Source organism: Labrus mixtus, chromosome 1, assembly GCF_963584025.1.
Source record: "Labrus mixtus chromosome 1, fLabMix1.1, whole genome shotgun sequence".
Classification (NCBI taxonomy): domain Eukaryota; kingdom Metazoa; phylum Chordata; class Actinopteri; order Labriformes; family Labridae; genus Labrus; species Labrus mixtus.
This window is the reverse complement of record NC_083612.1, coordinates 32,401,562-32,426,475: the sequence shown is the minus strand read 5'-3', so window position 1 is coordinate 32,426,475 and position 24,914 is coordinate 32,401,562. Positions and strand designations below refer to the sequence as shown.

At 40.2% G+C, this 24,914-nt stretch overlaps 1 protein-coding gene across 1 annotated transcript in view; it reads left to right on the top strand.

Moving 5' to 3' along the window:
* itfg1 (integrin alpha FG-GAP repeat containing 1) overlaps positions 1-24,914 on the top strand; it is a 171,151-nt gene that overhangs the window by 37,892 nt on the left and 108,345 nt on the right. The window contains exon 8 of the mRNA XM_061042495.1: positions 8,666-8,747. Coding sequence (XP_060898478.1) covers positions 8,666-8,747 — 82 coding nt within the window. The remainder of the gene's footprint in view (positions 1-8,665; positions 8,748-24,914) is intronic.

The window sequence follows — 24,914 nt, the reverse complement described above, 5'->3', positions numbered from 1 at the left end:
TCTCTCTTTCCTTAAAAGCACAAACAGCTTCTTACATCTGCACACACTTGAATAAATGCAAAAAAAAAATCCTGTTTCCTCAAATGCTCATGACAAAACACCATCCTCACTCAAAACAAACACACAAGGCCAGGCCATTTCCCCAGCATCCTCGGAGCATTAGACCCCCTGTTAATCCCACTGCAGTCTCTGGTTCAATGCGGCTGCATCTACCGGTCACAGGCCAGCACGCTCCTCTTTCCCCAGCACTCTGTTTTAATTACTTTTCTCTGTTTTCTCTCCCCCTCAGTCGCCTTCCGTTTCTCCCTGTTTCTCTGTTTTCCTGAGATTACACAAGAGGATGCAGTCACAGAGGACGGGGGGGGGGGGATACAAGCTGGAAAGATGCGTCAAGCAAAATGGTTTTCTTTTATTGGCCGACGAATAGAGCCTGGGGTTTTAAAGGTCAATTCTCACCAGACTGATATCATAATTTAGGTCATGAGAGACTCATTTGCACACATCTCTGGCGACAGTCTTACCCCTTAGTTTGAGATCTACATGCTTTTTAGCGCTTTATCACAGAAAGAGAAATAATATGAGGAACCAACAGAGCCCTGGTTTTGATATATGTAAGAGGAATTTACATTTGAAGCATTACGGCCTTGTGCATACTTGGACTCGTACAATAAATGTGGAATTAATTTTTTTGTTGTTGTTGACAGCAAGGACAACAATGAAATGTCCAATTGTAAAATAGCTAATTTCATGCTTATTTGGCGCTGTCACAAGTATTACAAATATTCCCTCCAGGCTTAGATGCATAATGCACATGATAGAAGGGTTGCATGAGCTGATGTCGGCCTTACCTCATAGGGGGAAAACAAACTATGTACATTTGCATGGACGAATATTAAAAGTGGGTTAGTCAGCGGCTACACGGTGGCGCAGTGGTTGGCGCTGTTGCCCCACAGCGAGGAGGTTCCAGGTTCTTTCAGAAAAGGAGCCTTTCTGTGTACTCCGGCTTCCTCCCAGTCCAAAGACATGCTTGTTAGGTTAATTGGTGGCTCTAAAATTGTCCATAGGTGTGAGTGTGGCTGGTTGTCTGTCTGAATTTGTTACGACCTGTGATTGACAGTTACAACGAATAGTTTGCTCAAAAAGGCATGTCCAGCTACACACAACTTTATTCACAACACAGTTGGATATCAGCATTTGCAAGAATTCTGCACCATCTTTGATATTTTTTTTACTACATTTAAAATCAACTGCCCCAGAATGGCTTCTGCTATTGGTCAAATATCTTTTACTGCTACAACTGCACATATGCCATACCAGTGATCTGTTTCAGGAGGTCTGTTTGTGTGTGTCTTTGTGTGTGTGTGTGTGGTGCATGTGTTTGGAGTGATTTGAACAGAAGGGAGGAATAATAACGAAGACCTGTAATCCTTTCATCTTCACACATCAATCTACTGTTATCAGACTGTCACGCAGACACACACACAGTTTTAATCATGACATCTTGCAATCAGGCGACCATGCACCAGTCGATCACACCGACTCAGTCCTCATCCTCACCACAGAGAGAGTTAACATCCTGCTGCCTGATCTGAGGGAGACTCAGTATGTGTGATTGGAAGCTCTTGATCTAATTGACACCAGTTGATTTTCTCTGCTTTTTTGAAGAGATCAGCTTCAAAGTGTTATTTCTATTGCACGTGTTTGATGAGCATGCATGCATACTTTTAACAAAGTAGAAGGTAAATCTAATTTCACTATTGGCATTAGAGAGATGTCCGTTAAACAAATGAACAATAATTTTAAAGGAGCATTATGTGAGATATCTGCTGAATTAAATCATAAACTGACCTTACTATATCATCAGACATTAAGGAAACATGCTGCAGAAAGGAAACCAGTAATCAGAACTGGTTCAGATATGAATGATTTTACCAGGCCTTAAAAGCCTCTGCATTTTTCTAATAAGCTTCATGACCAGAGACGTGGTAAAACTAGGATCAATATTGGAGATTCTTTTGAAAAATGAAGAGAGGTTAGAACGCAGAAAGATTTCAAGACCCATGCAGAGCTGGATAAACACTGAAGCTTCCTGGCAACCTGCGTCCGCATCGACTCTAAGGAGGAGGTGGCAGAGGCAGGCAGCGCTCTTCAGTGTTTTCAATTTGGATGTAGTACCCATTTCAAACACTAGGAGTAAGAGTTACATATAACTCCTTTAATGACTCAGAAAATGTAAGTTGGAGCATTAGTTTGTGTGTGTCTTTCCTTCAAGGTATCTTTTTGTACATTCATCACATTGTGGTTACAGAAATAGTAAAAGCATTTAGTATAATGGTATTTCTTTCCAAATTAAAAATAATCATGTTTGCTCTGCTAATGTGATTGTTTGGATTGACTCCAAATCACTAAAACGTTGTTAAGTGCCCTTTACATATCTGCCTATCAACATTTAAAGCGTCAAATATGATGTAATTAATTCTCCTCAAAAAGCTCGATTTGTGTGAATAATTGTAATTATTGTTGTACTAGGCTTCATTAACTGATAGCCTGTGCCTGCAGAATACCCTTCATAGAATGAAACAACTCACCTGCTGGGCCTGCCTCCTCAGGAGAAATCATGTCACTGAGTCTTATTTACAGAAATAAACTTGCCTGGGGACCATGTTGGAGAAATTGTCTGTGTTTTGTGGTGCACATTTGCACCAGATATGGCTCTGCATAACATTGGCTTTTTGACGGTACTATAAATAGGCTACCACATAATGACTGATTAGCCTGTTGAAGTATTGAAAAATGTTCCTTTCCTCATGCTGCCATGCATGTCATCAATCTAATCGTTTTGAGATTTCACTCTTCTGGTGGATTTGAGCTTGTTCTTTCTGCAAATTTGTCTGCATGCTGTGTGGCGAGATAAGCCTTCTGAATATTCACCCAGAACCTTGTTAAAACCCTCATTTAAATTAGCTTTCACAAGCCTCAATAGTTCTCAGACATTAAAACAGCAGGAAAAAGACACAGAGAAAAATAAAATCCCATGCAAAAAAAATAACAAACCAACAAAACGCTGAGATACTAATTAGCATAGTAAAAATAGAAGCTCATATCCTCCATGTTTTGGGGGGTTATAAGAGAGGAATTACAAATTGAAGGCCCCCTTCCACAAGTTATGAGCAAATATTTCTTTGGACCCTCTTAACATTTGTGCGCAGCATGAAATATGAGTGCTAACCCTCTGAATGTAACAGGAAATAGACTTTCAATGCAGGGCCTGATTGTTTTCTATTCTTTATTTTTACTCTCGACCTGCTCTCTGCAAGTTGTAAATGACTTCCTTTTGCATAAGGAATAGCTTCGACAATTATGTTAAATTGCAGATTAAAACATGGTTGCTTTTCGTGCTGACCCATGCAAACAATCAGATTTTATTTTTTACAGTTCCAAGTAGTAACTGTTTGTGGGACTATTAAGTTTGCTACATGTTACATGGGAATCTGTACCTTCTGGGGTCTGGACAACCACAGTGTAGAATTGGGAAGTGATGGCCGCTACATGTGCCTATCAATGTTGAGCAACAAGTAATGGTCCATTCCTATAAAATGTTTTTAAAACTATCACTACAGATCTCCTTACCATATTCCAGTTTATTAAGCTTATCTCAGGGCTGAGTCTTTATGGCAACAGGCTAACCAAGTCAACCCAGACATCCCTCTCGACAGCAACATTTCCTAGATCCTCCTGCGAGACTATGAGACACTCCAGAAGGGATTTAAAATCCCTCCTGTGAGTTCTGGGTCTACCCTGGTGTCTCCAGTTGGACGTGCCCTGAAACCCTCCAAAGGGAGGTGCTCAGTAGGCATCCTAATGAGATGCCTGTACCACCTCCACTGGCTCTTTTCGCTGCGAAGGAGTAGCACGCTCTACTCTGATCTCTCTTCAGATGTCTTTCCCTTATATCCAAGGCTGAGCCAAGCCACCCTTTGGAGGAAACTCATTTCAGCTCATTGTATCCACGATCTCATTCTTTTGGTCACTATTGCTAAAGCTTCTGATGGAAAGAATCATTCACATGAGGCAGCTGTTACTCTGTCTGACTCCAGAGATAAAAGTCTGAAGCGTATTTTACATACTGATAAACCTGAGAGTTATACAGAGTAACATCAGGCTTTATGATCAAAGAGAACTTTTTGTTTTGTGTCAGCACGTTGGTCCATTTGCATACCCTTTCTCTGTTTCACTCTGTGGTGTTAAATTAATACCCAGTGCTCGCGTACAGTGGGACTGTTAATACAACACTAGAACATATCATTATTTTTGAACAGTCTTTAAGTCTTCAATTTGAAGGTTCTTTAAACAAGCAGTAGGCTACTGCAGTTTCTTTTTCTTTTCTTTTTTTTTTCCAAATTATGTTGTGCTTTTGTCAGAGATAATATGACATAAAACAAATTTGATCTTATCTAGCTTTAATGCAGAGAAATATAACATTCTCAAGTAGTCAAACGTCTTGGTAGATCATTTTTGAGATGTCTGTGTAGGCTCTCAGTCATCCATGGTCAATTTGAGGCCAACTGGACAGACAACTGGACTTGGTTGAAGATCTTGAAGATGTTTGAGAACTGAAGAAGCCTTGAGAGGTGAAACGTCTTCAAGATCTTCAACCAAGTCCAGATGCCTTTGGATCACGCCTCAAATAATTTTAAAGATAATTAATAAAGCAAGTCTGCAGTAGGCTGCACTTTTATGAAAGCTGTGTGGAAAGCTGTGTGGAAAGCACCATAGCTGGTGGCCATTGGTGCCAATTGACTTTTTAATTCAGAGTTTGAAGGTTTATGTTATAGCTAGGTTTATTTAGGCAACGTTTGATAAGCAAAACCTGAAAATAACAAACGACTCAGTTCACTTAGAATCATTTGAAATGCCGTTCTTAGAGAAGCTTTGGTGCTAGTATAATGCCCCATTTTTTAGTTTTTTCTTTCTTTCTTCCTAGACAATACACACTGATTTTAGATTTTTGTGGTGCAGGCAAACCAGCGAGACTCCATCTTATGAGAGCATTTAGCAGTATTCAGAAAGGACTGCCCCAGTACTTTGAGTCGCAATCAAGGAGTAGCAGCTTCGTAGAGGCCCCATTTGGATGTTAAAATATTGAAGTGCTAAATGATCTACAGAGAACTTCAATCCGCACCATCATTAATCTGTTGGACCATCACACTGGCAGCACTATTCATTAGTCTCCTAATCTAAATGTCTCAGGGCGGAGTGGGAGACTTTGAGCATGAGACTGCCATTAAGATGATCAAGTGGTGCGCCTTGCATGACAGTTTTCTGGAAGAATTAGACCCACAACAGCTCCAGAGGGCTAAACAACATTTTCTTCCATTTTTTAGGGACTCTAGTCTGAGGAAACATGATCATCTACATGTCTAAAAATTGCCAAAAGAAGCTTTTTTTTTTTTCATGCTGACGTTTGAACATGTCAGAGTAGCACAGGTGTACATATTCAAATGAATGATGGCTGAGTTCCATTAAGCTGTGAGGGTTTCAGGATCCTTATATTGTGCTGCTGGCTCACTGTCACTCTGTCACAACGCCATGGCTTAGTTGGAACAGAGCTGTTGTTAATGACATTAGTAACACCTGTTTTTTTTCCTACTATGGCAAGACAAAATGTGCTCTGCAGATAAAGCTTAATTAGAGTCTCACTCATGACAACTTTTACACTCGACCTGTTGGAGGTACTGACATTTATCCATTCTTAACTAACACCTTTCAGAAGCCTACAAGGTTATTGAGTTATAATCTCCAGAAGAGTTCACTGTGCTGGTTAAATGTCTTTATTTTCTGTTCATTTTGAGAGAGTTTTGGTTCAAACAAGGAATAACTCTGCTGTTAACGAAGTGCCGGATGTTCGTTACATTTCATTGATGTTGTTGTGGAGTTCCCTGTACACAGAAAATCAATATTGTGGGAGTGTGTTGCATTTCAATGTTGGTGTCACAGGAACGGTGTAGCTGTCCAATGTTGTTATGTAGGGAGGAGTAAGATATTGAATTATTGAATTTTTGAGTTGAGTTCTTTCCTGTAAAAGATGTGCTGCATCATGAAGCAGAGATACTAAATTTAGTGTTTTTACACTCGCATTTCGAGTTACTTCCTTTTATGCTGCATATATAACATGCTTAAATAATGTAGTAGCTGTAAATATCTAGTCGACTAATTTATGGCCTTGGTGTCTGCTTTTATCATCTTAATTCTGTCGTTTTTATTAAAGTCCCCATGAGATGAAAAATTTATTTTTCCAGTTTTAACCCAGCATTGCTGTGTTAAATATTTATTTATCTGCCAAAAATATTTCAATGAAGCATTATCTGAGTATTTTTACATCAAAGTAAACATAATTTATCACTCATTTTTCAACCAATTTAAAAGCTTTGTCGAAGCAATTCAATCAAATTCAACCCAATATTATGTCCCGCCTTCTATCTTGTGATTGGTTCTATGGGTTCTATCCCGTTTTTGTCAGAAATACATCACAACCAAGCGGCAACCTCCTGTCTTGAAAAATTAAAATCCTGCAGTCTGGTCCCAAAAACGAAATAGGTCTGATTAGTTATTGTCATCGCTGGCTCACACTGTGCGGGGGTCGAATTTTTTTGAAAATTGCTCTGTTTTGATTTCATGAACAATACGCGTTATCCATAGTTAGGCATGTAGCTGACATGATTGACCGGTGGGTCTGATGTAACGGTTCATCAGTAGGCTTAAAAAAAATAAATATATATATATATATATATATATATATATTTAATAACAGCAGAAGAAAACAGGACTCCTTCTGCAAAATATAAAACAAACAAAGTATATGAAATCAGTTTGTAAGTTTAAACAGTTATTGACTCACACACAATTGTAACGTCAGTATTTACCCACACATACAGCCCTTCAAACACATACACACACAGACACACACACAGACACACACACATGCTTATACATAATGTATATGTTGCTCTCTCTGACTTAATCGTCTCTCTAGCCTCTACTCATAAATCAGTAATATTGGTATCAGCAGGCAACAGTTTCCCACTGCTCCCACACATCTGCTCCTAAAGGCAGCCCCACACACACACACACACACACACACACACACACACACACACACACACACACACACACACACACACACACACACATCATACACACCCTCTTTCCCCCAATAATATGCGTATCGCTCCTCTGCTCTCCTTTCTCACTTGCAGCCTATAAGAAGTATCAGCCTCATCAAGGAGCACATAGAGCTGAAATGATGGGTCATGTCAGGGTATGCTGCAGAGCTGCTGTACCTGAAAAGTAACAATCCCTTGACTGCTTCATGTCTAGCCTCTTAACCTTTAGGATTCTCTGCTTTCCTCCTTTTTATATTTACAGTTATTTCGCTGAAATCTTTACCCAAAATGACTCCAACTAAGTGTATTCAACCATGTGGATGCAACCCAAAACTGCAAGAGTCATGCATAAACATTCCCTTCATCACATTTTTCTGAACTGTTTCAAACGCTACATTAAGAAAAAAATCAGAGTTTAGACGACCAGTAGAGGGCTTTTTTATATCCACTCTCATAATCAAAATTTTAATGGACTGTTGGGCGCACGATCAAAGCAATTTGGAGACCAAGTAAAGTATGTCCTGGGAAATTGCAAGGGGCATTTTACACTGTTTTGTGAATCAATTATGAGGATAAGTGAGAATATATTGGACAGGTTAATGGATACTTAAATTAACTGTGCAATAATTAATGCATAATGAAAGTAAGCAGCAGAGTTAAGTTCGCCTTAATGAATACATGGCACTGATGATCATTCAACTTCATGACACTTTATAAATATAACTTTGCGAGCCAAATGCATAGAAGTTTTTAAAAATATTACATTATTTAGGGTCTGACCAATATGGAATTTTTGGGGCTGATACCTATATCGACCTTACGAAGAGAAAACAATCAGATACCGATATATTGGCCGATATCTTTTTTAGATCTGCCTTTGATTTGAACTGCTAATGTAATACAACATTACAAATGAAATGCTGTTTGACCCGTGAATAAATCTAACAATATCGGTGATGAAATTAGCAGATACCGATAGTCACTGGATATGCTAATATCGGCGGATATTATCGGCTGGCCGATCAATCGGTCGGGCTCTAATATTATTATATGCAATATTATTCTGCTATATGCAGAAATGTTTTTTGTTTTTTTTCTATTAAACAATTTAATCACCAGATTAAAAGAAATGCATTCAGTGGATTTGGAAGACACTGCAATAGTTAAAAATGCAATTAGTAATATATATATATATATATATTTTTTAAAGAAATGAATTGGGGTCAATAGTCCAGCTTCTGCAACAACAAAAAGTACATTTGCAGGGCATGAATGTAAATATATTAAGCTTGAATGTACAGCTGATGCTCACACACAAACACACAAATGCTGTTTTAGGTAACTTCTGTATCCATTACAGGCCGCAGGAACCTTGGTTCTGTATAAAACATGTACCTGGTTGTTAACTGTTGATGCAGATGTTTTTATGACTTTGAAAAACCTGCATCATGTCTCTCTTTCTTCTCTCTCTCTCTCTGTATATCTGATGGTTGATCTCTCAGGATGGAAGCTTTGTCAAAACCGAAATCTTTCCAGAAGAACCTCCGCAGAAGATTGTTGGACAGTCGTCCTTCGTCGACTTCGGTGAGAATAAAAGATCATGTTTTAATTCTGTAAAGTTACACATTATCCCTTTAATATCTAGCAATGGCACATACTTTGTTGTTTTGGACTGTTCATGGACCAACACAAAATGTAGAAACCAGAAACACTGGGATTCAGTGTGTGAATGCAATCATTATGGTTTGAGAAAGAGGTTGTTACTGGGCATGAGTTGACTCAAAATGTCGTGGCCCTCACTTTATCTGTGTGTGCGGGCGTGTGTGAGATCCATTCCTCTGCGAGTCTTTAAGCTCCCTCTGAATTCATGCTGTGTTGCTCCAAAAGCTTCTAAATAGGACTGTGTGGTCTTTCTGGCTTTAGCATTTTCACTACAGCACTCTCATCACATAACTTTCTTTTATATGAACACACAAACATACACATACAGACACACCCCAAATACTCACACACTTAGCACAGAGGCTTATCTGACACACACACACACACACACACACACAGAAAAAATGTTCTACATTGAGCCAGATTTTTGTGAACAGCTTATCCCCTTAAACAATCTTGGCCCAGTAGTTTTCATTGTTCAGCTCAGCTTTACATTTCTCCTCAGCAAATCTGCGCTGGCTCTCTAATCTCCAGGCTGCAACGAAGTGTGGCCGCTGGTCACTATTGTCAGAGCGACCACCTCAGCCCGGCTTGTGGAGTGTGCTGTTCCACTTCTTCTTTGAGTTTAGACAGAAAACATCATTTTTGATAAGCAGTACAATAATGTAACAGGCAGGTTAATCTGGATTAAAAAGTGAAGAATAGTTTACCTCCTCCAGTCTCTCAGCTTCTTCTGGACATAGCACTAATAACTATGTGCTGCTGTAATGTAGCTAATCTGGTGCCAAAGACAAAAGAGAATCTGACTGTGTATGTGTGAATAACTCTGAGCACACTCTTCTCAGTTCAGTGTTCTTTTGAATAAATATTCATTCAGACCTAAAGGCAGATATCAACAGACTTTTGATGAAGAGTGGTTGCCGTTGTCAGAATTTACATTTACTAGATAATGTGACCTTGAATTCCTCCAGTTTCAATGAAACATTTATATTTGACCAACAAAAAATACATTGAAAAAACAAAGAAAAGTATCATAAATAGCAAAAGCTATTTTATTTATGAAGCACGTTTTATTACAGGTAAGATCAATGTGCCTCGCTTTGGGGGTAAAAACACAGAAATACAAGAATGAACAACTGTTTTCACAATCATGAATTATATTCAGAAATCAGACAATGAAATATGTGCATAACTAACATCAAACACATGACGTAACAAACACACATCGAAATGACATCTAAAAAAGACTTAATAGAAACTTAGAGAAACATAGTCACCAAATATCAACCCACCACATAAAGGATTACACACACACACACACACACACACACACACAGAGTAATTATTCATATGTTTTTAAGAATGGATAGATTCTGAGTTAGATTTTAAAAGTAGAGACGCACATAGTCTATTGGTTAGAGGGCGTGTCCCATGTAGGGAGGCTATAGTCCTGTAAGCGGACGGCCTGGGTTAGATTCTGACCTGTTGCTCTTTATCTGCATGTCACTACCCACTCTCTCTCTCTCACTCTCTCTCACTCTACCCCCTCTCTCTCTGTCTCTCTCACTCTCACTCTCTCTCACTCTACCCCCTCTCTCTCTCTCTCTCTCACTCTCTCTCTCTCTCTCTCTCACTCTCCCCTCTCTCTCTGTCTCTCTCTCACTCTCCCCCCTCTCTCTCGCTGTCTCTCTCTCACTCACTCTCACTCCCCCCTCTCTCTCTCACTCTCTCTCACTCTCCCCCCTCTCTCTCTGTCTCACTCTCTCTCTCACTCTCCCCCTCTCTCTCTCTGTCTCTCTCACTCTCTCACTCTCCCCCTCTCTGTCTCTCTCTCTCACTCTCCATCTCTCACTCTCTGTCTCTCACTCTCACTCTCTCTCTCTCTCTCTCACTCTCCGTCTCTCACTTCCCCCCCCCTTCCCGAATTCTGACTCTATCCACTGTCCTATGTCTAAAATAAATGCATAAAAAGCCCAAAAATAATCCTACAAAAAACAAAAGTTGTGATGGACCTCAGGTTATAAAGTCAGTGAACTGACTGAGTAATATCACAACAGTATCACAGAAGAGTTCAAGTTATCTCCAGTCGATATATGTGGGTATAGAAGTTTAGGGGACATCAAGGAAGTCTTTCTGTGTCTGAGAACCAAACTGGTTAGAATCACTCACCAAAGGAAGAATAGCCCATGTGTATGCTGGTGCTAATGGGGATCCTAATGAAGAAAGAAAAGAAAGAAGGCTGTCAGTTAGCGAGCTTGTTAAATACACCTTTTTGTAACATCCACTCTTGTGTCATAAATTTCTAACAATGTCGTTTATGTGGAGCAGTTTTTCTCACGCTGACGATTGTGTGTCGGCTTCAGCAGAGCTAACAAGAAGGGACAGCTTCTCCATGCCTCGACTTACCTGCTCTTCATTTCCTTAAAGGTCAGGACTGTCAATTTGCAATGGTGCGAATTTGAGAGTTCACTTAAGTTGAACCGTACTCAGACAACTGGAGCAGATTTTCTTCACTCACCTGTGAGCAGATTCATTGATTGCAGTGATTCATGAAAATTCCACATCATATCATTTTCTTTCTTCTATGAGAGGTCATGAAGCAGCGAATTGAGAGTGCCTTTAAAATAAGCAGATTTTCAATGTTATGCCAGAGCTTCAGCTGCACATGTGATGGCTCTGTGTTTATTCTAAGACGTTAAATGACTCACAGTATGTGACTAACTCCTTATTATCACGTTAATCTGGGTAGAAAACATTTAAGTAGCACAGTCTTAACATCTAAATCTAAAAGATAGAGTCGGTAGCTTTTTCCTAAAAAATATAAAATCTAGACTTGTACAAAAGTAATGCCAATAAATCATCAAATGCCTTTCCGATTTCTTAACTGACTTTTAGAAACGCAACATGCAGAGTGCTTTGATAAGATTTGCTATATGTGGCCCATGATAACGATCATATCAGCAATTTTCTGATCATTGATATATTGAAAGACAATCAATACATCACAATATTTGACCACATGAAGAATACACAATGTCACTAAAAAGTTGAAGTGAAGGATATGAATTACAAGTTAGTGTCAGTTTTACCTTTGACTCACTTCATCCCATAATTCCTTTAAACAGCTGTCCGGCATTATCTCGCTCTTTTCTTCTACTACTTCTTCTTTGTCTTCTTCTTCTCTTCTTCTCTTGCCCTTCTAACACCTTCTTCTTTGGCAAATGAACATCCATTCACATGACCCTCAATCATGTCATAGGCTCCACTGTGAGGATACAATAATTGTTTCACACAAGTTAGGACAACGATTCCTTCCCATATTGATATTTTCAATACAAATTATACATGAGAAATCATCAACAGGTAAAGAACCAGCTCATTCATGACTACATGACTCAGCCCTCTTTCCAAAAAAGTTTTAGTTGAGTATAAAATCACTCCGGTCAGGATCAAGTGTGAGTTCCACAGGCAAGACTTTTCATATATTGATCCTGTACTCCTACTGCTGTATTGATTCATGACAACCAAACCCAAATCGAGAGTGCACAACCTCCTATGAATCAAAATATTCTTACAGGGAAAGACCAGACGATTCATCTGAAGTAGTTAGTGATGCAGAACTTCAGAGTTTTATCTGTACAATAAAATGTATTTCCTTAAATTTGCCTTAACGTATGATAAAAAATCTAATATAATATCAGAAGAAGCTATCAGTGTTTACTGGTTTGTAGCTTTTGTGCTTTGTGTTAGATTTCATTTCATCATTATTTTTTATTTCATTTTTTTGCACCTTTATTTAACTTTTGCCTGTGTGACCTTCTCACTCAGTTTGAGCTGTGTGCCGATGTTTGCTTGTTAATGTTCGATGCATTTTTAATTAACTTTTGGGCTCATGTGGCACTCATATTCACAGGAGCTCTCTCTCACACACACACACACACACACACACACACACACAGGGAGTGTCAAACTGATAAACACATCCTTATTGGCAAGATTAATCTGTTAATCTCATCACAACTAGGGGGGTCCATCAAATATTTAGAGAACAAACTTCCCCTTCCCCAAAAACTGGCAATAATGTATGAGCCGGAGGGGCAAATGACCTATATGCTAATGTAAGGGCCCGTGTGTATGCCATGGGGGAGTGTGTGCGGTGTAATTTGCTGGTGTGTGTGTGTTTAATTCATCCTCTCTGGGAGTGTTGACCTTTTTTTTGTTTAAATCGCGAGCTTATCTCGAGAAAATACTTTTTTCATTTCTTTAATCTTTTCCTCTCTCTCTCCCCCCCCCCCCCGTCCTCCCTTCGGCTCGGAAATGTCACTTCCAGACGTTGCCCTCGTTAGCTGGGGATTGAAGCCTCTGAGGGTCACGCTTCTAATAATCTACCAAATTCCGGGAGAGAGATGCCTCGCAGGATGTAACGTCTCTTTTCTTTTGGTTCCGTTTTGTCTGCTTCACTCCTCGGCTGTCGCTGTCTATCTTTATTTCTCTTGATCTACTGTGTATCTGCTATCTACGGCTTCCTCGCTTTTCACACTCGTTTTCCTTCTCCTCCCTGTGTAATTCATCCAAACAGCTTCTGGTGTCATTGTTCTGTCGGTGTGGGAGGAGGACTCCACAATGACCCATAATCACCCTCTCAAACTTTTTCTCTTTGTACTTCAATATTCTAGTGAAGATTTCAATATTTACTTTGCCATTTAAACATCTTTTCCGTAGTGTTTTACAATCGGGATAGCATAATATCTAACACAAGAAGTGGTGGAAAAGGTGACCTGATCCATATTATACATATAATACTCAAGCTATTTCCTCGTCTGTACCTTCATACTCTCATATTGTCACAAGAGAGCTGCTCTGTGCCAACAGGAGTGGACTTTGTGTTTGCTATAAAATCAATGAGGCTGAATGTAAGACTCAGTATGAGTCAGCGGAGACCAGCTCTGATGAAAAATGCACTCAAACTTGAAGAGAAATATGCACTCCTAGGTAAAAACACTGTAAATATTTCAATGCCACAAGTCCAGAATTGACAGATTTCAGCCTGAAGGGTGCTGTGTTGTTCTACCTTAAGAACAGTTAGTTTTAAGACAAAGAAACACTCATTTTAAATAAATAAAAAAATGTCAGGTGAGTCTTTTCACATTGCCAAGGTCAGGTACAAGTTACAGACAGGAACAAATCCAAGGCAAAATAACTGAATTAGTTTTTGCCACACTACAAAGATGTAGTGTTATGTTGCAGATGAACATCACGATACCATACAATACTACAAGTCATCTACAACACTACTCATCATTATAAAGGTCGTGGTAGGGTCACTTGAGATACTTTGCAATAGGGCACGGCCGATATGGATTTTTTTGGGACCAATACTGATATTTGGAAGGAAGACAAATCAGATACCGATATATCGGCCGATATCTTTCTTAGATCTATGTTTGATCTTTAGAGATCGATAGATAAACACATTTATTTCAATGATCCCCCAAATGCAGTTATGAAACAAAAAGACCTACAGTATTACTTGGAGGAGCTGGTCTCTGATCTGCAATGTAACTATGCATGTACGTGCGTCACCACTTCACATTCTGGAGAGTGATAATGCTTAATGTAATCGATATAGTACACTCTGCTGGTGAGAGCCAAAAAGAGAACTTCGAATGTATTACAACGATACTCAAATGGAATGATATTTGACTGATAAATAGTAGAAGTAATATCGGCGCAGATATGTGATCAAATTACCGATAGTCACTTGATATGTTAATATCGGCCCATGTTATCGGCGATTATTTGGCTCTACTTTGCACTTTTACATAATTTACAGAACATTTTATAGAGGAGCTGATAAAAGCTTGTCGTGTTATTCAAGGAAAGCAATTTAATTCAAAATGTCCCACTCCAATTGAATGTATGGTTTTCACAAAACAAGAATTCAGAATGATATTTATCCTTGTTTATTAGGTTACGTTGAATTGTTGCTGTGGCCTTTCCCTATATTCCCATGTGAATCTATTCTCTATCATCCACCCTTCTTAAATCGTCCTCCGACTTCCTCCGCCATTTTTATAATCATCCTTTGCTATTCGTTTTCTCTGCGTGTGGCCATCCGACCACCTCTTCCCTAGGCTAATTAAAAAGCACATTCGGGCTCTGCAGTGAAACCCTGAATGAAATGACCGCGGGGAGGCCGATTGAAAGAAAGGAGATGGACTGGAGATGAATCAAAGTGTGAAGGGTAATGGCACACTTCAGAAGATGACATGAAGTGAGATAGAGAAGAGAATAAAAAAATACAAAGATATGCCAAGGTATGTGATATCAAGAGGGAGGAGGAGACGATGGCTGAGAATGAAGGGACAGGAGAGAGAGAGAGAGAGATGAGTTGTTTGATTGAGCAGCTTCACATCCCTGGAGTGGGGAATTACTTTTATCACCCATCACGCTGTCAATTCTCACTCTGTTGTTTTTACTTCTACCTGTCCTCACCTGTCCCTCCCTGCTTATTTCTCTACATCTTCGTTTATGTCAGCTCTCCTCCGCATTGAGTCCCTAAATATGTCTTCTCTGTCCCTTAAATAATTTATTCTGCATGCATATTAACATAAAATGACAACAACGACAATAATAAGCCCAAGTATGATTTATGACCTTTAGATGTTTTATGATATTAATCTCACAGGATGATAATAAACATGAGATCTTGACCAATTCTCTGTCTGCGCATCTGGATTTTGAATTATTCATAAACTTCCTGCTGTGCTTCATGTGTTAATGTGCACAGCATTTTTTTCTATTACTACGGAGACACATTTGGCATCTTATCTTTGCGTTTTCATACAGTGACCTTTTTTTGCTCTTGTGTTTTTTATGTAGAAGAGAAGTTAGATGAGTCTGACTCTGATGTTGCCCCGTCTATACAAAATGACTAAACCTCTCGTATGATCCAGGAACAGGCACACCTTGCTTTTAAACGGAATAGGAGGCGATGCTCTTATTAGTTTCCGTCATGTTTCACCTAAAACATACATATAATCTGTTAAGCCAATAAATAATGAAATGTGTTAGTTTAAAGAATTATTACACATCTTTCAGAGCAGATTTTCAGACACACCTCCTTCATCCCTCAGCTCCCCCTCCCCTCCTGTCTTCACACTTCCACAATCCCTCCTGTCATGTTTCGCTTTCAGGTTTCTGTGAGGCCGAGAGAGCACCAGATGAGTGCTTCTAAAGATCTGAAAACGATCAATATCGATTGCGATCAATATCGAGTAATGATATCTCAAAGTTGATTTGGTTGTTTTCTGTTGGGGCAATAAAAGTATTTTTCTTCCGGCACTGCGCTCTGCTCCGTTTCAAATACGCAGCGAGTCTATTTTCGCCGGAGTACGCTGCAGGCACGCGTCAAGCTGGACAGAATATGACAGCCCGGACAGGAAGTCAGACAAGGAAACGCACAGAGCATCCGGTCAATTTCAAAATAAAACACAATATACGGACTCACGATCGTATTTTTCATCACTTTATCAAAATTACGTCAAAACAGGAACTGAATTAACAACAATGCATCCTCAGAAAGACAAAGCAACATGTTGTTTGCATGTTTTTCTCTTTGTTCCCGCGGGATCTTGTAGTTCTCCTGTGATGTGTCATGGGTGCGCTCCGCTGCGCTGACGTCCCAGAAATGGATCCAGTGTGAATGGGCGCGAGCCGTCTGACGGAGCAAAACCGTGTACCGCACAGAGTATGTGTGAATTGCGGGTTAGCAAAACATAAACAAGCTGAAGGAAGCACCGTCCTTGAACACAGATCTGAGAACAACAAATCCAGACGGAGTTTAACTTCACTCTCTTTTTAGAAAGTCTTCACTCCACGATATATTTATTTGAATTTTGATATATCAATTTTCAGAATATCGCACATTGTACCTTATCATAAACTAAAAACTGAAAAAAACTACAACTAGTCATTGCTAGGAGAAGAAGGACTTCCGACCTGAGTGTAATCTTAAAATGATTCTCATTACATGTAATCCAATTCATTTAGTTTAATCTAATTATAATGATTTTCGAGTCTGGCCCCTGCCTAATCATTAGTAACGAGCTATACGTCATATTACTTCATTATGTAGTCGTCGTCAAGGGAACCAGTCTAAACGAAGATGTAGTTTAACAGTGAATTTTGGCATAATTGGGTTTTTTTTTTTCAATAACATCGGAAATAAGGTTCTGACCTTTCATCTGACTGCACATGTCCAAGATAAAAAATGTTTTAAAGACCTCACAGGAGCAATTATTTGCACCCAATAGTTGACTTTGATTGGCTCAAAGTCATGTGTTAGATGCATCCGCAGACAGCATCCACTGGCTGAACTTCACGTGTGTGTGTGTGTGTGTGCGCATGTTTACCTGCACATACGTATGTGTGAGTGGATTGATCCAAACAGGAATGTTCCACACACCTACGTTTGTGTGCGAGCCTTTGTTTTTTTTTGCAGCCCAGCCTCGTAATAGATGCACAGCATATGCCAGACAAAACAGGCCCATCTGCCTTATCACTGAGGTAATTGCATTTTTCAAAGTGACAGCGGCCAATGCATAATTCATCATTAGGTAAAGCACAACGAAGTCGCACATGCAAGTGTGTCAGCCTGCTTCACTGCAGGTAGGATGGAGAGAGGCCGCTCTGCGACCCGCGGCTCACTGAGATAGGAAGATGTATTTTTTATTCCAGACACCGAGACAGGAATGTGTTTGGAAGTGATATTTAAAATCTGAAAGGCTGTCATCATGGCGTGTGTGTGCGTGTGCGTGTGCGTGTGCGTGTGCGTGTGCGTGTGTGTGTGTGTGTGTGTGTGTGTAAGGCAGCATGTTAACAGAAGAGCCTATTTCTCTCTCCTCTCCCCTCAGGCGTTTCTTCTCCACTCATCTTATTATCTTTTGTTACATCCAACCTCTCGTCCGTTCTTTCTTTTCTGCGTGTCTCATTCTATCCTCGACCACTGTTTCTCTTTACCTTCAGTTCTCATTGTGTATCTTTGTCTCTTTCGCTGGCTGTCTTGTCATATATTCAACCGGCGCTCTCTGCCTTCTCACTCGCTTTGCTTTTTCAGCCTCACATTCTCCAGCACTTTCTCTCTTGCTGGGAGAGTCCTGCAGTAACAGAGAGTACTGCAGAGCAGCTTGGCAAGTTAATGTAAGAGTCAGTTGTCTTAAGAAGAATCAAGTAGGAGTATACATCTGTGTTTCTGCGAGACACCTCTCTCCAGGCTATACTAATGAAGTAAAAATGTGGCAATAGGCAAAATAAACCCTCCTAATCAAGCACCGTTTTGTGAAATCCCTCGCACTTAGAAGTTTTCCAGTCTTTATGCAAATGGCCGGGTCTCCCGGGTTTACAGTTTTGGAATCAGACATTAATTTGCACATTTTAATATGCAATTGGATGCAAATTTCACAGAACATCTGACATAAAAGTGTCCTTCATTTTCATTGAAGGTAAAAGCTACGTCTCTTTCTTCCTCATCCAATAATTATGCAAAAGTTGTACTCTTAATTAGAAGGGCCCACCCACAGTGATCCACACAATAATTAGCTCTTTATTTTTTAATACATTTTCAAATGTTATTGTGTTGCACGTATAATGCTGTGTATTGAATAGGCAATCCAAAAACAGCATTACAATATATTCTACATATGAATAGCTCCCAGGGTGGGGGCAGAGACATGAGACAAAGAGAAGGTTGTTGGAGGTCTCTATTGTCTCAGTTAATCGATTAATCAGCCAGTCGATAATATCGGCCGACATTAGCTTATCCAGTGGCTATCAGTATCGCAGTTATCACAGATACGCGCTGATATTTCTAGATTTATTCACCAGTTAGATAGCAATTAATTTAGAGTTTCATTGTATTACACTAGCAATCGTCTTTCACCAGCAGAGGGCGCTATATGGATTACAACGAGCACTATCACTCTCCAGAGTGTCAAGCGGTGACGCACGTACATGCGCAGTTACTCTCCAGTTGAGAGACCATCTTCTCTTCATTATCTATCTTTTCCACAAGTGTTTGATAACTTAATTTGAGGGATCAACACAATAAATGTGCAAATTTATAATTGATCTATTTCGACAGATTTCAGAGATTTAAGAAAGATATCGGCTGATATATCGGTATCAGATTTTTTCCTTCCCAGATATCGGTATCGGCCCAAAAAAAATGCATATCGGTCAGGCCCTATATAAAAACTTGACAGCAAAGAGGGAACCTGAGGAGGCCACAATGTGAACACTCCTATGTTTGATATGCATTAAACTTTAGGTTGATCTGAACATGCCTGGTGTGGACTGGATTTCTCTGAGTGACATTTAAGTTTTCTATAATGAAACTCTGATACTGCATTAGAATTGGGAGCAGTTAAGCTCTAATATCACACATAAAGCAATTATAAGAGTTGTTACATGGCAGCTATATAACTGTTCAGCACCAGAGTAATCTACAGAGCTTTCATTAATTCATGCATTTAATACTTTGAGAACAATTAGGGGCATCTCGGCTTACGCTGCATTTGTAAGCTGCATGCTCACATTGATATGGAAAAGAGGCATTTACTGAACAACTGAATTTAGTATTTTCTATTGTGAGGCCGCTTCTCCTCTGACTCAATCTGAGATGACTCACGCTTTTTTACAGCTGATGATTGTCACAGGAGATCAAATGTCACTCATAATGAGATCTTCCACGCCTGAACAGTGTTGAGAAAGGGTCAGATCAGGTTTTTCTCAGAGCTACGATGGTTTGCTCTCTCTCAGATTTCCTCCAGGAAATTGCCACGTTGCAGTCACACTGCATTCAACCAATCCTTGCAAATTCTGGGTGGCCTTGCATTTCTGTCCACATGCATATTTAATCAGTCTTCTCAGAAACAGTTGCAACTATTTTTGGCAGATTCACCTGCCCCTGCGATTTCATTGAAAACATGAAGCCTCAGGATGTTTCAATTTTTCTTAAAAAAAAAAAAGGGCTGCTGCAGAATCAGGCAACAATCACAGCAAAGCCTTTTTAAATTATTTTAAGAACTGATTTTAATATTTTCAAACCACTTTTGTGAGTTTTAGGATCTAAGACTTTCTGAATTTGGAAATAAGCATTGCTTATCACTTTGTGTTCATGTCCTGGCTTCATAAGATGGGCAACTTCTTCTGTTGGAACTTGGAACTGGCTAATAAATGAAAATACAAAAACAACCTGCTCAGAACACGCTGTGATCCTTTGGTTCATAATTAATGATTCATGCTGACACAACCCTATTTCTGTAGAAATGGACACATTATTTTAAATACCGGTGATTACTGCATGTTGATTCAATGTTTTGGCTTCAGACTGTTGACTTTCTAGTCAGAGATTTATGAGAGGTAAACTGCAAACAGTTGCATGCCTTGCCTTCAGGTGAATCGTATTAAGGACGGTGAGTTTTGTGGTTGAGACTTTTGGACTTTTGGTGGAAGTAATAATGTGTCTAGCTACAGACTTCCTAGGTTAGAAATCTGATGTCTGTAGGCATTCCTGTATTTATTTATTTTTTGCTCTTTTTTCAGTTTTTATGCTTCATTGTTCTCTCTAAGGACAAGACCAATGTCATACCCCCCCCCCCCCCCCCACACACACACACACACACACACATGCACACACACACACACCCACACTCCTCTACAAACCTTACAACACACAATATTCTGCATACAGACACAGATACACACAGCCCATAGGGTTTTGTAATGAGACACAGCCTTCTGCCAGCCTCCCACTTTGTGCATGTGTGTCTTATGATTTGCATTATTATTGGTGCTGTGTTGTACTCCATGAATGCCAATGTGTCACAGTGCATTTCTGAAGACTCTCTGTATTTCCTCTCCCTCTTTTCTCGTGTTGTTGTCATCGCCCAGTTTCTCTCTCTCTACATTTCCTCGGCCCCGTCCTCCCCGCCCTCTCTCTCTGTTTTAACCCACACCTGCAGTTTCCTCCTCCTGCGAGTCTCTCAGCCAATCTCCATCACACCACGTACATCAGCAGGAGGGAGAGATGAAAAGCAAGAGGGAGGGAGGGAGGGAGGGAGGGAGGGAATGATGGTGAATAAAGAGGAGGAGAGAAAGAGAGACTGAGAATCAGAGGCATTAAGACAGAGGAGGGAGTAATAGAAGGAGAGAGGAAAGTGAGTGACAGAGAAGTGAGCTAGAAGAAGAGGAAGATAGAGGAGATGGGGGAAGGAGAGCATAACGGGAATAGAAGAGAGACAGATGAAAAGATAGATGAAAGAAGGTATTCATGGAGGAAAGGACAGGTGGGACAGAGGGAGGGAACATAATGTGTGTGCCGTAGAACTGTCAGTAAGCGTGGGAGACAGAATGGCAACTGAAAACCTCTATAGGACTGAATCAGCTAACAAGATTCAATTGCTGCCGTCATAATCAGTTTTTTAGTTTCTTTCATCACTTATAGAGTTAAGAGGTTAGTTTGAAACCAGTGTCCATATCTGAATGTTTTTTTAGTCTGTCTGGATGTCTGCTAACTCATCCTCCATTTTTATTTCGCTGCAGTTTAAGAGTTTGCAAGAATTCATTCTAGTACTACGGAAAAGTTTTAGGACTGTCTGGAGACAGATTCTAATAAATAAAATATTTTTTAAAAAGCAATATTTTCTGACCTTAGGTTCACTGGCACGCCGGCCAAGCTCCAATAACACTGAATCCTACATTTCCCATAATGCAGCTTGGAAATGTAATTATTGTTTGTAGATGACAATTTTGGAAATGCTTAAATATTTATTTTCCAATAAGCCCTCAAGTGCTCCCACCTTTAAAGCAGGAGGATGTTTCCTTACTTTTCAGACGGTTGCATTTATCACTTTTTTTTATTTTTTTCCTTTCGGCCAGACAATTTGAGCACTTATAGACATCACTTCAAGCTCTGGGAATTAGAGATGGTAGTGTGTTGTTATATTAGTATACTACATGATACATTTTGATGATAACTCGAAGGTGTCGAACACTCGGAACCCAAAAAGTTTTACTCGGTCTTGTCTCGGTCTCAAAACTTTGTGGATTCCTGCTTTTAAATCAAGACTGGTCAAGACCACCACTGAAAGGCTGTTTTTCCACGTCATCACTGTGATTAGAGGGAAAAAGAACAAATAACTTTAATTAAAGAGCCCATATTATGCCCTTTTTGGGGTTCGTATATTTAATCTATGTTCCTACTTTTGTACGTTCACAATAGCTAGTTTGAAAAAAGTGTCTGTTTTCATGTACTGCTCCTCCTTACTCCGTCTACGCTCTGAGTCCGTCAGCTACACTCTGTTGAGCCCACACTGTTAGACCCCACGTGGGCCAAGTCTGCTCTGATTGGTCTGCCGATCCGCTCTGTCGTTATTGGTCAGTTGCTCAGCACGCGTCTCGGAAATTTCAACATGAGCTGCAGGGCTTGCCACAACGAGCCAATGGGCTTAGATCAGTGATCTCACACTGACAATGACGCCGGACTGACACATTTTTATCGAGGGGGGCTAGAACCGAGCGTTACATGCAGCTAATGCTACAGCTAACAGGAGGACGTAGGAGAAGCCGCGTTTCCACAGACTTTGAATTTTTGCACATAGATGTGCCTAAACATGCACAGGACACTTGGAAAACACACTGAAGAGCATATAAAACCAGAAAAAGCAGAATATGGGCCCTTTAATATGAAGTTTATTTTTTATCCCCCGGTTACAGCCACAGCCTTCCCAGCATTAGTGAGTGACACGCCCCTGCACACAAGATGATGATTTTTCAGTGTTATTTATGGTCTTGTCTCAGTCTCTCCCTGCCCTTGGTCTTGGTCTTGGTCTTGGTCTTGACTCGTTCTTGATCCCTAAATGTCTTGGTCTTGGTCTCTCCCTGCCCCTGGTCTTGGTCTTGGTCTTGACTCGATCTCGATCCCTAAATGTCTTGGTCTTGTCTCAGTCTCACCCTGCCCCTGCCCCTGGTCTTGGTCTTGGTCTTGGTCTTGACTTGATCCCGATCCCTAAATGTCTTGGTCTTGTCTTGGTCTCGCCCTGTCTTGGTCTTGGTCTTGACTCGTTCTCGATCCCTAAATGTCTTGGTCTTGGTCTCTCCCTGCCCCTGGTCTTGGTCTTGGTCTTGACTCGTTCTCGATTCCTAAATGTCTTGGTCTTGTCTCAGTCTCGCCATGCCCCTGGTCTTGGTCTTGGTCTTGGTCTTGGTCTTGGTCTTGGTCTTGGTCTTGACTCGATCCCGATCCCTAAATGTCTTGGTCTTGTCTTGGTCTCTCCCTGCCCCTGGTCTTGGTCTTGACTCGATCCCGATCCCTAAATGTCTTGGTCTTGTCTTGGTCTCACCCTGCCTTGGTCTTGGTCTTGACTCGATCCCGATCCCTAAATGTCTTGGTCTTGTCTCGGTCTTGGAGCACTCTGATCATGGGTATGTCTTGGTCTCAGTGGTTATGGTCTTGACTACAACGCTAGTTGCAGCTGAAGTACAAAGTTGGACGTAGACTACAAAACTTTGGAAATAGACATAGATAGATATTTCCTCATGACATATGTCACCAGCAGTCCTCTCTTTCTATTTTTGTTTGTCCACTCTGAAAACGTCTTCTTGATTCTTTACACTAATTTCAAGCAAATGAAATAGAAACTGTGTATTTAAAAATGACCACAATCCATCCTCTTTATACTCTCCTCTTACATCCATTCACCCACATTATGACTTTCTTTCTCTCTGCATTCTTCTCCTAGGGTCAATGGGAAAATATGGAAACACATTCATCTTACTTGAGAATTACAAAGACATTTGTCTGACATGATCTGAAACATATATATGGTAACAGTTAATTAAAGGGCTTGTTGACTTTTCATCTTCGGCTTCATATCTCCTTATCCTCTCACATTTTCTCTCTCTCTCTGCCTCTGGCGAAGTAACTGCGCTGACAGCCACATTCAGTTTCTCCTCCTCCCTGCTTTGTACTGTCATTCATCATCAGTGTCATTCAGCTCTCCCCCTCCACATGGCACAACATCTGTTTGGGAGTGTTGCACTCGGCCCCGTTGAAAAGGATTCAGATGAGCTGTGCGATGAGAAACCTGGAAGCAGTTACACCTCTTTATGCCTCCAGTCAATTTACGTGCCCACCCCTGAACACAGCGTGTGACTGCAGTGAATTTATGTTGCAGTGAAATTTGAAAAAGCTTTGCAGCACACAACATATCAGATATTTTTATTTTAAAAAATATCTTTTTAGAAATCTTTATTCTGGAAACATGCAGGTAATGCAAATGGTGGACATAAGTATGTCACTATGACTCAGTCCTATCAAAGAAAACTTTGAAACTTTAAAAACCAGTGCAGCAGTAGGTGGGTGTGGCTTAGATGCAACAAGGGGTCTTAGTGACCTCTTGGTCACACAAAACTAAAACACCAAGGAACCATTTTTTTCAAGATTTATTCGAGGACTTTTGCTTTTATTTTGATAGGACAGTGGATAGAGTAGGAAATTGGAAAAGACAGTAGGGAATGACATGCAATAAAGGAGCTACAGGTTGGATGAATCTGCGTCTCCTGCTTGGATATATATAGGGGGCGCAACCGTACCGCAGGGTCAATTGGCGCCCAAGAAATCGCTTCTCTTAGGAAAACAAGCCCAACATTTTTGCAGTATTTGCAAAAGATCAACAGGTATGTGGTTGATGTTTAGTGTTGGTTGAGGAGTTCGGCTCTGTGATAATAAAACCTCTAGCTCAACCTTAAGAGACTTTTATCAATACATTCATAGCCCTGAGGCATAAAGTGCTATCTCAGCTCACACAGTGTGTGTATGCTAACTGATAACTTACAACTCAGTTGACCAATTGAACGATGCTGGCAGGGCCTCTCCCTCCTCTGATTCTGATTCTGACTCCGAACGACTCAAACATTTTGTTAAGGGCTGCATATGGTTGTTGAATGGTCTGCTGTCGTCTGGGGAGTCTAGATGTCAAATCTTAATGTGAACCACAACAAAACCAATCTTTAGAAATTGTGTCAACA